This window comes from Lactuca virosa, chromosome 5 (genome assembly GCF_052849685.1).
Source record: "Lactuca virosa cultivar CGN04683 chromosome 5, Lactuca_virosa_CGN04683_v6, whole genome shotgun sequence".
NCBI lineage: Eukaryota > Viridiplantae > Streptophyta > Magnoliopsida > Asterales > Asteraceae > Lactuca > Lactuca virosa.
This window is the reverse complement of record NC_136430.1, coordinates 401,504,425-401,517,486: the sequence shown is the minus strand read 5'-3', so window position 1 is coordinate 401,517,486 and position 13,062 is coordinate 401,504,425. Positions and strand designations below refer to the sequence as shown.

The window sequence follows — 13,062 nt, the reverse complement described above, 5'->3', positions numbered from 1 at the left end:
TGACTTTTATTTTACCATTGAAATCGAACTGCCTACAACCATCAAATTCGATCCTATCGAGTCGAACTCAAATCCAATAACTCAAAGTCAATTTCGATTTGAACAATCTCAGCAACATTCGAATACAAACTCATATGAACATTTCAAAATCGAAATCGATTTCAAACAACATCCAACGAACTCAAGAACCAATCAAACTCGAATAATCATCCAAAATGATTTTGAATCAAATATGACTTCAAGAACTGGCAACACAAACTAATTTCGACTCTCGACCTCAAACAATATGAATCGAGTTTTGATTCAGTCACAATCTCATAGTCAAAAGTAGATTTTGACTTTTAATGGAGTTTCAATTTCAAGTCACCAATTCGATTCGATCCAAACTACCTACGAGATTGATGAAAGAACGATTTCAACATTAAGAAATTTCAATATACTTGAATACAAGATACTTGACGATGTGAGATAGAAGGTATCGAGATGTACCACCCATGACTTAGAACTGGATATATGAACAGTAACGAATTAACAATTTGGGCTCAGATGATTAGGATGAACAGTAATACTTGAAATTTTGGGCTTCAAAGTTAATCAAAACAAATTTAATGTTTGTTTTGGGCTTGATCTTATGATAACGTCTATTTTATGCATATATTTATGACGTTTTCTTATTATTTTATACTATGTTTTTATGATATTTAGAACTAAAAGATACTTAATACGCTTTGAGATGTTAAATTACAGTTAAAATGGGAACTGGAATGCAAAAGGAAGAGAAAGGAGCTAAAAAGACGCAAAAAGGATGTTGTTGGACAGCTTGACCCATCGTCAGTGTTTTGGCCATATCTCATGACTCATAACTTCGATTGATGAAATTCAAAATGTTCTGAAAACTAGACACAATTTCGGACGACTTTTGTGTTTTGAGAAAATGGTGATTCCCAACGAACTCTCCGCGTTTAACACAAACTCGCCGAGTTGAATGGAATATTCGCGATTCTTGACACTGACTTGGGGAATACGGGTTTTTAATGAAGAACTCGCCGAGTTGGTGTCCAAACTCATCGAGTTGACGCTGAAAACTATAAATAGAGCCAAAAATTAGCCCTAAAGAGAGATCTTACACCCTAGATTGATTCCTGCGATTATAAACCCCCAAGAAGTCGTTTTGAGGGTCTAGAAGGCGGTCGGAAGGCCGTTAAGCTGACAGGAGCGAAGATTTGAAGGATTGGAGAGCAGATTCATGCGAGAAATTATTTGGTTCGTTGTTCTGACCACGATTAGCGTTCCAATGTGATTTTTTATGCATTTACTTTCTGATTTGAGTGTTAAAACCTTTTTCTTTGTGTTTATGATTAGATGAACCCTTGATTTTGTGGATTAATTGATATTTGGATTGTTTTATTCGTGTTTAATTAATCTTGTTAAGCTTGTTAAAAGATCCTCATGTGTTAATGACAATTATTTTATGTTAATTACTAAGTATATTGAGTTGTATGAACATCAGCTTGATTGCTTGCCTCTTATGATATTGATGACCATCAAGATTGTAAGCCTAGTGTTGTGAACATACCCTAGGGTTAATTAGAAAATAAGTAAATTAATGTGTGAGCATGTGTGATGACCAACCACATATGAGTTAATTGAACCAACCAATTTGATTAACTATTATTACAAGTCTTGCTTGATTCGAACTGAACACTAGGAAACTTGTTAGTTTAATCAACTGATCACTGCTTGAATTGACTTGTTTGATAAAGGATTAGTAATAGTGAACATGAACCTAATCATTTTAGAAATCGGTGAACATGAATAATTAAATTTGTGTATGCAGTTATCTAAGATTGTAAGATGAAATTTGTCTAAACCAAAGTACCTAAAGAGATTTGTCTTCGGTCAGTTTATCGAGATTTATTGTTTAGTCGATTGTTTGAGATTTAATTCTTTAAAACCCTTCTTTATTGTTTTCGTGTGTTTAGTGTAACCTATAATCAAACATTCAAATATTAATTCACTACCGTTCCCCATGTGTTCGACACCCTTTCTTATCAAAGCTATACTATACTCGACCGGGTTCACTGTCTGTAAGGTGTGGTTTAGATGCGATATAATAGGAATTATAAATAAAAAACTAGTGCATTAAATATACACATCATCGTAAAAAAATTTATTGGATCAACAATGGGGTTGAGACAAAATAGATCCAATGAGACAAACCGATCAAAAAATGAAAAACGAAACGCATGGTTTAAAAAAAATTGATTAAATTCGAGTTTTGAGAAAAACCTCAATCGTTCATCTTCGATCTCGACATGAATTTTTCGGAATCTATTTGAGAATGTGAGAAACCTTCTTGATGATTGTTTTTCCGTTTACAACACACGAATCAATCATTGAAGATCTTGGTTCTTTGGTTGGAATAAGAAAATCACCAATCTTCACATTGTACCACCCACGATGCATGTTATACAACACGTTCTTCGTGTTCTTTAACGATCTAGCATCATCTTCATAAGAATCATCAACGCTTTTAGGTTTTTAATTCAAATTCATTGCAACACTTGATGATTGTTGCTTTGGAACCCAAATTTACTTCATAGATTTCGGATTCAAGACAACTTTTGAAGATTTTTGTGAAGAAACCCATTTGTTCCTGCTTTTGATCTTCTTCTTCTTTTTCTTCCTTTTCATCTTCGTGGATCTTGAAGATTTGAATTCAAGAACAACTTCATTCTTGACAACTTCAACTTTTCAAGTTTGAATCAAATCTTTTGGAGTTTGATACATTTGAACTTCTTGGACTGAAGGCTTTCGATAAGGCACCGTTCTTTCAAACGAATCACAAGAATTCAAGCATTCATCGGTTTGAACTCCAATTGAACGAAAAACTTTCACATCTTCATCAAAATCACATTGAGTTCCCATTTCTTAAAATTCAGCAACTTAAGAACATGAAGATCATTTGGGTCTTCAATAAGAGAAACATATTCCTTTTTGAATAATTCTCTTTCTTTTCCTTCTTTTTGATTAGCATTCTAACATAAAATATTCATGGAAATTTGAATCAAACAATCAACCATGTTAAGAGGTTGAAATACCAACTTTCCTTGATCATCTTTTAATCCTCCATAAGAAATCAAAGTTTCCCATGAAATCAACCCACCTTTCAACAATAACCCATAAAATTGTTTCTCATTGACTTTGTATTTGACATCTTCAATAATCACGACCCAAGAATCATAAGCCAAATACACCATGATCACAGGAACTTGGATTTTTCTAGAGAGAGAAAGTGAATATAAACAAGTATTCTAGAGAGATTAACTCGAATTTTGGATCAAATTAAGGAATAAATTCGATTTCTATAACACAAACACTCTCTATCACGAAGAACTCACAACAATGAAGATTCACTCAAATCATGTAGTCATCATGGATCAATTCTTGATAGCTTCAAGAACACCCGCTCTGATACCAATTGTAGTGATCCTGATTCTGATGACATGTGCGGAATTGAACATTCAAACATCAAGAACACAAGAGTAAATAAACATGTTTAAGCTCCATTAGAATAGTAAGAGTACAAGTGGGTTTGTTCTTTCTCTCACTAAACTAACACTCAAATGGGTCTCTCAAGTTCTTACATAATGGGAGTCACTCACTTCCTAATTATAGGAAAGAATCAACCCATTTACACATACAAGAGGATAAGCCTACACTCCACATCCAAGGAGAACTTTGCACCCTAACACGTGCAGCGTACATGGGAGTACGCCAAACATACTGGTCAGCCAACCCAAAACCACCTCCATGACTTATTCCATTAAGACCTAACACACAAAACTTAGATCCAGACCCCTAGAAACGTCCTAAGCCATAAAGTTACAAACTTTATGCTTTTGCATGCATGGATGGGGCTCAAAACATGAATCAAGTCCATAAACACACTTGGTTGGTCTCTAACACTTGCATGGTTTAGGCTTAACCATCAAGATCCATTTTTTATGACCCATGACACCTCCAAGAGCTCAAAAGGACAACTCATATGGATTGAAGTTCCTTAACTCCAAGAATCCAAACTGTAGAACCAAAAGATGGCATTTTCCACCCTAAAACTAGATCTAATCATGCAATGGTCAAGGTTCAAACTTTATACCTTTAAAGAGCTGGAAATGGTGCCAAACTTCCAAAAACTTGTTGTGCACAAAAGTACCTAACAGTTTTAAATTTATTTCCTAACTAACTTAACTAACCAATATGCACCTAGACAGTGTACCTAGTCGGATTGTAAGTAGTTTAAGTAAGTCGGGGTCGAACAAAGGGAACGGTTTTAATTAATTAATCTAACTACTATTAAGTTAACCTAAAATTCTAGCAAAGTAATGGTTTTTATCTAATTTTGCAAGTTTAGATGAACTTAATTCCTTAACAACTATCCAGTCAATTAAAAAACACTTCTATTAGTTTGAATCCACTTTCCCTCAATGGTTTTAAATAATAATTATGACAATGCTGTTGGTTACAAATTAAAATGTTATTAGTAATTCAATTCCAAATTTACTAATATTCAATTAATTCATGTAGAGCTATGTATATTCACACATAATTTAACACATAATCAATTATTAAATAGAATTGGAGCTATGTAAGATTGAGTTGACAAACACAAATTATGGTCACAATATGAGTACTCTAGCACAGCTAAATTCAATAAATCAATTACTTGTCTAAGATTGGTTTGATCTTAGCTCTAATAATCTAATGTTCACTAAATTACTAGGTAATCAAATTCATGTAGTACTAACTACACAGAATAAGAATTTAAAGCAATCTAGCTATCAAATCAAGCATGCTAGGTATAATCAATCGAACACAAGACATTAACCAACAAGAAAAGTCCAAATTATTATAAGCAAACCATGAGTTCCAACTTCATCTAGCTAACAGAAGTAGCTAGATTTAGCTACTCATTCAAACAAATAAACATAAACAAGTCATAATTGAAAACATCATAATGTACCAAACTAGAAATTAGATTATGAACTTCTTCTTCTTCCTTGGTATTAGATCCAACTCCCTAGCCTTCTCTCTTCTGAAATTCGACTCCTGGAACCCTTCTCAAGTCAGCCAACCTCCTAAAGTTGTAGGGATCAAGGACTTATATATTTTTCGAAATATCCACACTCACGTCGTGAGCATATGCGTCTCACATTGTGAGTTCAGTAGTTATCCGTGTTCAACAAGGACACTTGATTTGTGATGTCTATCTTCTGGAAAGTCCATGCTCACGTCGTGATCCTTTACTTCTCACGACGTGACTACGTGTTTTAGCTGGATTTTTCATCTTTAAAGCCTTTATCCTCCAAAGCTCCGTTCTTTAACGCTTTTAGTCCCTTTTCTTCAAAATGTATTCTTTTTTGCTGCAAAATATAATTTAACCTTATAAGTACCATTTATCTATGCAAATAACCAAAATATTAATTAAAATGTAATTAAATATTGCCAAAAAATACGTATAAATATGGCAATATCAGTCAAGGTTTAAAATTTATACCTTTAAAGAACTGGAAATGGTGCCAAACTTTTGGATAAACAAGCTCCTTCATTGACCTTGCTTCTTCCCAAACTTCCTTCTTCTTCAAAACCAACAAAGATAACCAAAAACACCAAGGTAAGCTCAAAAATGAATGCAAGAGGGTTAGGGTTCGAGTTTGACACTTAAAGGACAAGGGAAGCTGAGAGGGTGAAGATCATGAGGGACTTAAGGTCTTAAAATAGGGTGCAAACCCTAAAAATTAGGGTTTGCCCCTGCCATGAGTACGCCCTGCATAACCCCACGTATGCCCAGCTTACGTGGGCAATGCCCGCGACCAAGATTCAGCTAGTACGCCCATCGTACTAGCCAAAGGACCAATTTTGCAAAGATTTAGCTTAAGGAGGGTTGAGAAGGAAACTTACAATGGTCCGAATGTTACAGTTATCTATGCTTGGATCCAAACACCAACATAATTTACATCACCAGGCATGCTCAATTTGATGAGAAATGTTATCCATTTGCAAGTGAAGCTTCATCATCTTATCCCTCTACATTGTTATTTACAACATTTGATGAACTTGGTATATCTAATGGGAACATCATGCACTCAGGTTCAATCAATGCCATGTATCCACCTTCAGATATATCACATGATCACTCACCCACATTGTATCCTATTTTCCCAATGATTGATTCATAGGACTCGTCAACTGCCAAAAAACCTCCGCTGCATGAACCTCCTATCCATTTACCACCGACTCTTCCATCCTCGTCGGCTCAGAAGTCACCAACTCGGCTATCAACCACTACACCGTCACCCATGTCTTCTTCCACTGCCACGCCACGACCTATGCATCCCATGGTCACTTTATCCATTGATGGCATCTTCAAACCCAAGTATTGAGCTGACTTTACATCTCTTGGCTCCACTGGTCTTCCTCAAGCTCTTTTAATGACCACCGTCCCAAAGGGTTTTAAATATGCCTCATTATATCCACATTAGAAAACGACTATGCATGATGAAATGGCAGCCCTACGAGAAAATAATACATGGGAGTTAGTTCCTAGACCATCTACTTTCAATGTCTTCGGCTCCAAATGGATATTTCGTACCAAGTTTAACTCCGATGGCACCATTGAAAGATACAAAGCTCGTCTGGTTGCACAGGGATTCACTTAAGTCCCTGGCCTTGACTACTCGCATACCTTTAGTCACGTTGTCAAGGCATCTACAGTTCATATTGTTCTATCCTTATCAACCATGCAAAACTGGCCTTTACACCAGTTGGATGTCAACAATGCCTTCCTAAATGGGAGGCTCACTGGCCTAGTCTTCATGGAGCAACCTCTAGGTTTTATTGATGAGTAGTTCCCCTTACACGTATGTCGTTTGAAAAAAGCCATATATGGCCTTAAACAGGCACCATGTGCTTGGTTTCAATGCCTCAATGCTTTTCTTTTCACACTTGGTTTTATTTACAGACGTGCTGATACTTCTCTTTTTTTTTCTACAACTTTCATATAAGTTATTTATCCAAAATAACATTTTAATTATAAATGCTATTTACCACTATTCGTTAAATTTATAACTATATTTTATACAAATATTATATCACCATAATATTTATCCACATAACATGTACACAATAAACATATACAAATAACATTTTGTAAACACATAACATGTAGGAAAATTCTTATTTATTTATTTATAATAAAATTTACATAAATTACTAACGTAAATAAAGATATGTCGACGACATGTCTAACGAAAAACACGAGCGTTACATAAAGTCTATGATGATTGATGGTAAGAGGAAATATAGGGTGTCCTACAAAAAAAATGGGAGGATAATATGATGCTTGATTTGAATGGGTTTTTTCATTCCGAGGACATGACATCAGATGTGGGGTGTGGAGGAGAAACACCAAGGTTGATAGATAGTGATTCCTCATTATATATTTTTTTGTTTTCTGATCTTTATTGTTGATACTTGTTTCTTGCTCATATCATAGTATTTTGATTATTCTTGTATTATTTTCCTATCTTATTGACTTACCCCTCCCGGTTTGACCTTTTTGTACAAACCTAAATGCTTCTTTTTGATGTATCCATGTATATATCTTCTGCTAACACTGACTTGTTTTCCTTTTGTTTGTTTCATTCACATAATAGTGTTTTGTAGTTGTCGGATATTATCTGTGTGTTGTAATCATTTTTCTCTATATAAAAACACGATTGTTGAGTTGTACCTTCCTATCCTATTTTAATAAGGATCTTAGGGTTTGTTCCTATTTAAATCATAATATTTACATATTAGACCATCCAACATTTTAGTTTTTGGATAGGTAGGAAGAAAGCATGCATGTGTGGATCTAACATCAGTTTCCCCTCTTGTAGGCTTTGGGAGTAAGGTTTTCAGTGTGAGACAAACTTCTTTAAAAGATGTCTCATGCAAAAGTGACCAAACATGAAAAACGTGTATGAAAAATCAATACACGTTTCTACCGTTTACATTTAATACTTTTGATTTCATTGCATCAAATGTTATAAAGCTCCTCAATAGGATCCAACATGTCATGCATAGTAATGTTATAAGCCAATATCTATGGATGTAGTTTTTTAAAAAAAAAATTAGTTTCACCATCTAAAAAAAGTTAACAACGCAACTTATTACCCGTTTACCTATACAATCAAACATGCAATGAATGAATAGTTGTACATGAAAAAACAAAAGGTAGGAACAAAAATAATTATTTTTAAAGTATCCATGATGATTGATTATTTATCACATTTATAGTTTTTTTTTTATTTTGACAAATCCAATTTCTACTAATTTATTTTTAGCAAAAAACTTACTATCATAAATATTAATTAAATATTGACCAATTATAAGCATTTCGTTTTAAGTAATAAATATTTTTTTATAACCTCTTATATATATATATATATATATATATATATATATATATATATATATATATATATATATATATATATTAAAGAATATGCAATATTTTTAAAGTAAACAATATTTAAAAAAATTAAAAAAATTAAATATGTAATAATAAGTATGGAGGGTATTTTAAAAAAATAAAAATAAAATATTACGTAGCAAACAAAAAAAACTATATAATGTAAATGTTTTAAAATTATTATAATTTTTTTATACTTTTTAATTAGAAGGTTATAAACTTTTTAATTTTTTAATACAACGTTTTAAATTAAGATTTAACGAAAGTATTTTAAAATGTTATAAAAAAAGTAGAAAATTGTCATATAAAATCTACGAAACATTTAGAAAATGTTGTAAAAGAAAGTTTAGAAATAGTTATATGAAAGTTATAAATAAATTTTATGAAAATGTATAAAAAAAACTTGTAAGAAAGATTTAAAATATTTAGAAAAATTTGGTTTAAAAGCACATGTATGAAAATTATATGAAAATATAAAAAAGTTAACAAAAATTATAAGTAAAGTTTAAAACATTGTATTAGAAAAATCTATAGGAAAAAATATTATAAAAATATTGGAAGAAATTATAAAAAGTCTTAGAAAATTTGTAAAAAAAAAATTGTTCATATTTAGACAATTTTTTTACACACCATTTAACTTGCTAAATGTATTCATATATTACCATTATCATCTGAGATAAAATGTGACAATAATAATATGTCAAACACATTTAAGAAATTAAACGATCAAATATATAGTATAATTTTTCTATAGAAATACATTATTCTTTTTTAATATTAGTCACCATGTTAAAAAGAAAAGAGAAAGAAATGTTATGGGAAAATGACTTAGGAGGGTAACTACCTTTTATCTGTGTTCACATATTGACAACTTCTTCTTTTTTGTACATAAGAAAGCAACTAACTTGTTTTAACTGTATAACATCCCAAAAATCATGACCAAAAATTCCGTTTTTAATTTAATACTAAAACCATAATTGTCAAACCATTAATTTAATACTCCGGCATCGGGCCCCGCTCGGCATCAGGCCCCGCCTGTCTCCGGGCCCCGCCCGCTAAACACATACAATCATACAACATGCTAACACATAAAGAAACATACTCTACTGTATCCCTGTCCTAAGAAATATACTCTGCTAATAATGAGATACAGAACATCGTCCGTACTCAGCTAGTTCCAGCCAGGGCTTCAGCAGTGCAAGGTGAGTCTCCTCACTGTGTGAATGGGTCTAAGACCACAATGCCAGCCCATGTAGTCTATGAGTAGGAAGACTCGGGGGTTAGCCCTAGGCATTGTATGCTAGTATGTTATTCCGGACCAAGGTCCGATGCCGGGCGGGTGCCCGAGGAATGTTTGCATGTTATATTATACTTGTTGTCTCTGTGATACTTGTATGTGCCTAGTAGGGAGGTGAGTGTGGGCGAGATCTCATATCTCATCACTAGCTGAGTACGGACGAGGTTCCGTATCTCATTATTAGCAGAGTATGTTTCTTAGGACAGAGATACAATAGAGTATGTTTCTTTATATGTTATCATGTTATATGATTGTATGTGTTTAGCGGGCGGGGCCCGAAGATAGGCGGGGCCTAAGAGAGACAGATCTGTATACTGAGCGGGGCTCGATGCCAGGCGGGGACTGATGCCGGGCGGGGCCCGATGCCGGAGTATTAAATTAATGGTTTTAGTATTAAATTAAAAACGAAATTTTTGGTCATGATTTTTGGAATGTTACACAGTTAAAACAAGTTAGTTGCTTTCTTATGTACAAAAAAGAAGAAGTAGCCAATATGTGAACACGGATAAGAGGTAGTTACCCTCCTAAGTCATTTTCTCTTTGAGTTAGCGGTTAAAACAGGTATTAGTCGGTAATATTGGTATTATTTAAACAAGATAGTTGTTTTTTTATGTAAAAAAAAGGAAGTTGTCAATATGTGAACACGGATAAAAGGCGGTTGCCATTTTCCCAAATGTTATTTTGAATCTTTCGGTTACATGATAAGGAAAACCCTATCGGAAACAGAAACCATGACCCCAATCGTTAAACCCTAACTACCACCAGTCATGGCGATTCTTCAAATCCTTCCTTCACCGCCATCCTTCCGCTCCACTCCCTGCTTCCGTTCCTTGCCCACAATTCTCATACCCCGAGCATCCATTAATGGCGACCACACGGTCTCCACCCCGCCACAACCCGCTCGCCGTGGCCGGAAAAAATCCACCTCTACAACGACAACTACCCCCACTAAAAGCTCCAGTCGCACGAAGAAATCAGAAACAGAAGTAAACAAAATTGAAAAAGCAGAAGATCTACAGGATTTTGATGATGGGATTGATTTCCCTTACGAGGACCCTCCTCTGATATGCTGCTTCGGAGCTGCACAGAAGCAATTTGTTCCAACAGTTAGGGTATCGGATCAGCAAATGCACCCGGACATGTACTCCGAGTGGAAAATGCTGCAGTGGGACCCGCCGGAGTTTGCAAGAGCGCCTGGCGGACCTCCTTCTAATGTGGCTATAGCTCACGTAAGACTTGGGGGCAGGGCAGCGTTCATTGGGAAGGTAGGGGATGATGATTTAGGTCAGCAGCTTGTTTTGATGATGAATAAGGAAAAAGTGCAGACTAGAGGTGTAAAAATCGACCCAAAAGAGAAAACTGGTTGTGCTTATATGAAGATTACGTTTGATGGGAAGGGCAAAATGAAAGCTGAGAAGGTTAAAGATGCAGCTGAGGACTCTTTCATGAGTTCTGAATTGAACCTTTCAGTGCTCAAAGAGGTACTGTTCCCTTGATGCTTTTCCTAAATTGTTCTGATTTTAAGTATGATTTAAAACCAAATTGAAAGATTACCTTTTAGTTTAGAATAGTTGATTGTTGAACACCAATTGACAAAATTTAAGTACTGATGTACTTAAATTTTGACCGCTTAACCTTCTGATATGGCGTTCACGTAACGCTGACATGGACTTTATTTTCATTTTGTTTCTAATTTTACTTAGGCGAGAATGTTCCACTTCAATTCCGAAGTCCTTTTATCCGAGTCAATGAAATCCGCCTTATTCAAAGCAATCTCATGGTCAAAAAAATTCGGAAGCCTAATATTCTTCGACATGAATCTCCCATTACCACTATGGAAATCCCGGCACGAAACCCGGAAAGTAATCAAGGATTCCTGGGAACAAGCTGACATCATCGAAGTCAGCAAACAAGAACTTGAATTCCTACTAGACGAACACTACCACGAACAAAGAAGAAACTACCAACCTCAATACTACGCAGAATCCCACCAAGAAACAAAAGATAACACGAAAGATTTTTACCACTACACAAAAGACGAAATCGCCCCTCTATGGCACGATAAATTAAAGTTCTTGTTTGTGACGGATGGAACGCTTCGGCTACATTATTACGCCCCGGATTTTGATGGGGTTGTGGTGGGGACGGAGGACGTGTTGATTACACCGTTTACTTGTGATAGAACGGGGTCCGGGGATGCGGTTGTTGCGGGTATTTTGAGAAAATTGACGAGTTTTCCGGAGATGTATTGGAATCAAGATGTGTTGGAAAGGCAACTCCGGTTTGCGATTGCGGCCGGAATCATATCGCAGTGGACAATTGGAGATGTGAGAGGTTTTCCAACGGAAAGTGCTACTCAAAATTTGAAAGAACAGGTTTATGTGCCTTCAATGTGGTAGTAAGATAAGACTTTTGTGGATTCTGATAATGATGATTGATGAGTGTGTTAGTTTAGGTTTTGTATGATAATTTGTTGTTGTAATTGATTCCAACATTGAAATGGGAATGGAAAATGAGGTAAACTTATAATTCCTCAACATTTTTGCAGTATTTTACACAAAGCAAATGGGGTTTCCAGCGCCTTGTTAAGCTTCTGAATAAAATCTAATTTCAAGATATGACAATTTTGTGTGCTTTCGAATGTCGTCATTCAAAGTGCTTCTCCAATGGGCGATTCACACATGATTTTGATTTTTCAAGATTTATTCTCTAAAGAAAACCTTGAATAGTTCCTTTAGAACTCCTCATATGCCTCTATTCATGTCTGTCACATCGTTTTCTAGGTAATATGGGACACGACATAATGGAATATGGTAGAACTAGACATGACATAACTTGGACACGTTGTTAGAAAGGTGATAGAACACAACAACACATTGGTACCGGATTATCGTTTATATAAAATAAGAAAATAACAAGTAAAATCGATTTTTTTTTAATAAATTTTACTAGATATGCAAATGGTTAATACCTTACGATATAAGTATATAACAAGGCATTTGTGCAGAATAAGATGAATAACTATCATACATTATTATCATTCTTTTGTGTAAATTGTACCCTGTAAGTTCATCACAATGCATAATTGTTTTTGGGGGATTGGATCATGATACAATGTTATTTAGCGTTGTTTTCTAGAATTTTTTTGAGGAGGGAAAGGGATGAGAATGAGTCGTCCCTTTCCATCTCAATCATTCCAAAAATGGAAGGAAAGAAAACTTAAAAAATAAGCTTTGTTTTCTCCTCCTAA

General features: G+C 34.7%; 1 protein-coding gene across 1 annotated transcript; it reads left to right on the top strand.

Annotated features, from left to right (window-relative positions):
- Positions 1–10,489: 10,489 nt before the first annotated feature.
- FLN1 (fructokinase-like 1) lies at positions 10,490–12,349 on the top strand. Its single transcript, XM_079047430.1, has 2 exons — positions 10,490–11,293; positions 11,516–12,349. Exons 1-2 carry the CDS (start codon positions 10,580–10,582, stop codon positions 12,209–12,211), a joined length of 1,410 nt encoding a protein of 469 aa, XP_078903556.1. The 5' UTR covers positions 10,490–10,579; the 3' UTR covers positions 12,212–12,349.
- Positions 12,350–13,062: the final 713 nt, after the last annotated feature.

Excerpts from the sequence above, each read along its gene's own strand:
- FLN1 (XM_079047430.1), top strand. The coding sequence starts at position 10,580 with ATGGCGATTCTTCAAATCCTTCCTTCACCGCCATCCTTCCGCTCCACT. Across the intron at positions 11,294-11,515 it reads ACCTTTCAGTGCTCAAAGAG|GCGAGAATGTTCCACTTCAA; the intron begins GTACTGTTCCCT and ends AATTTTACTTAG.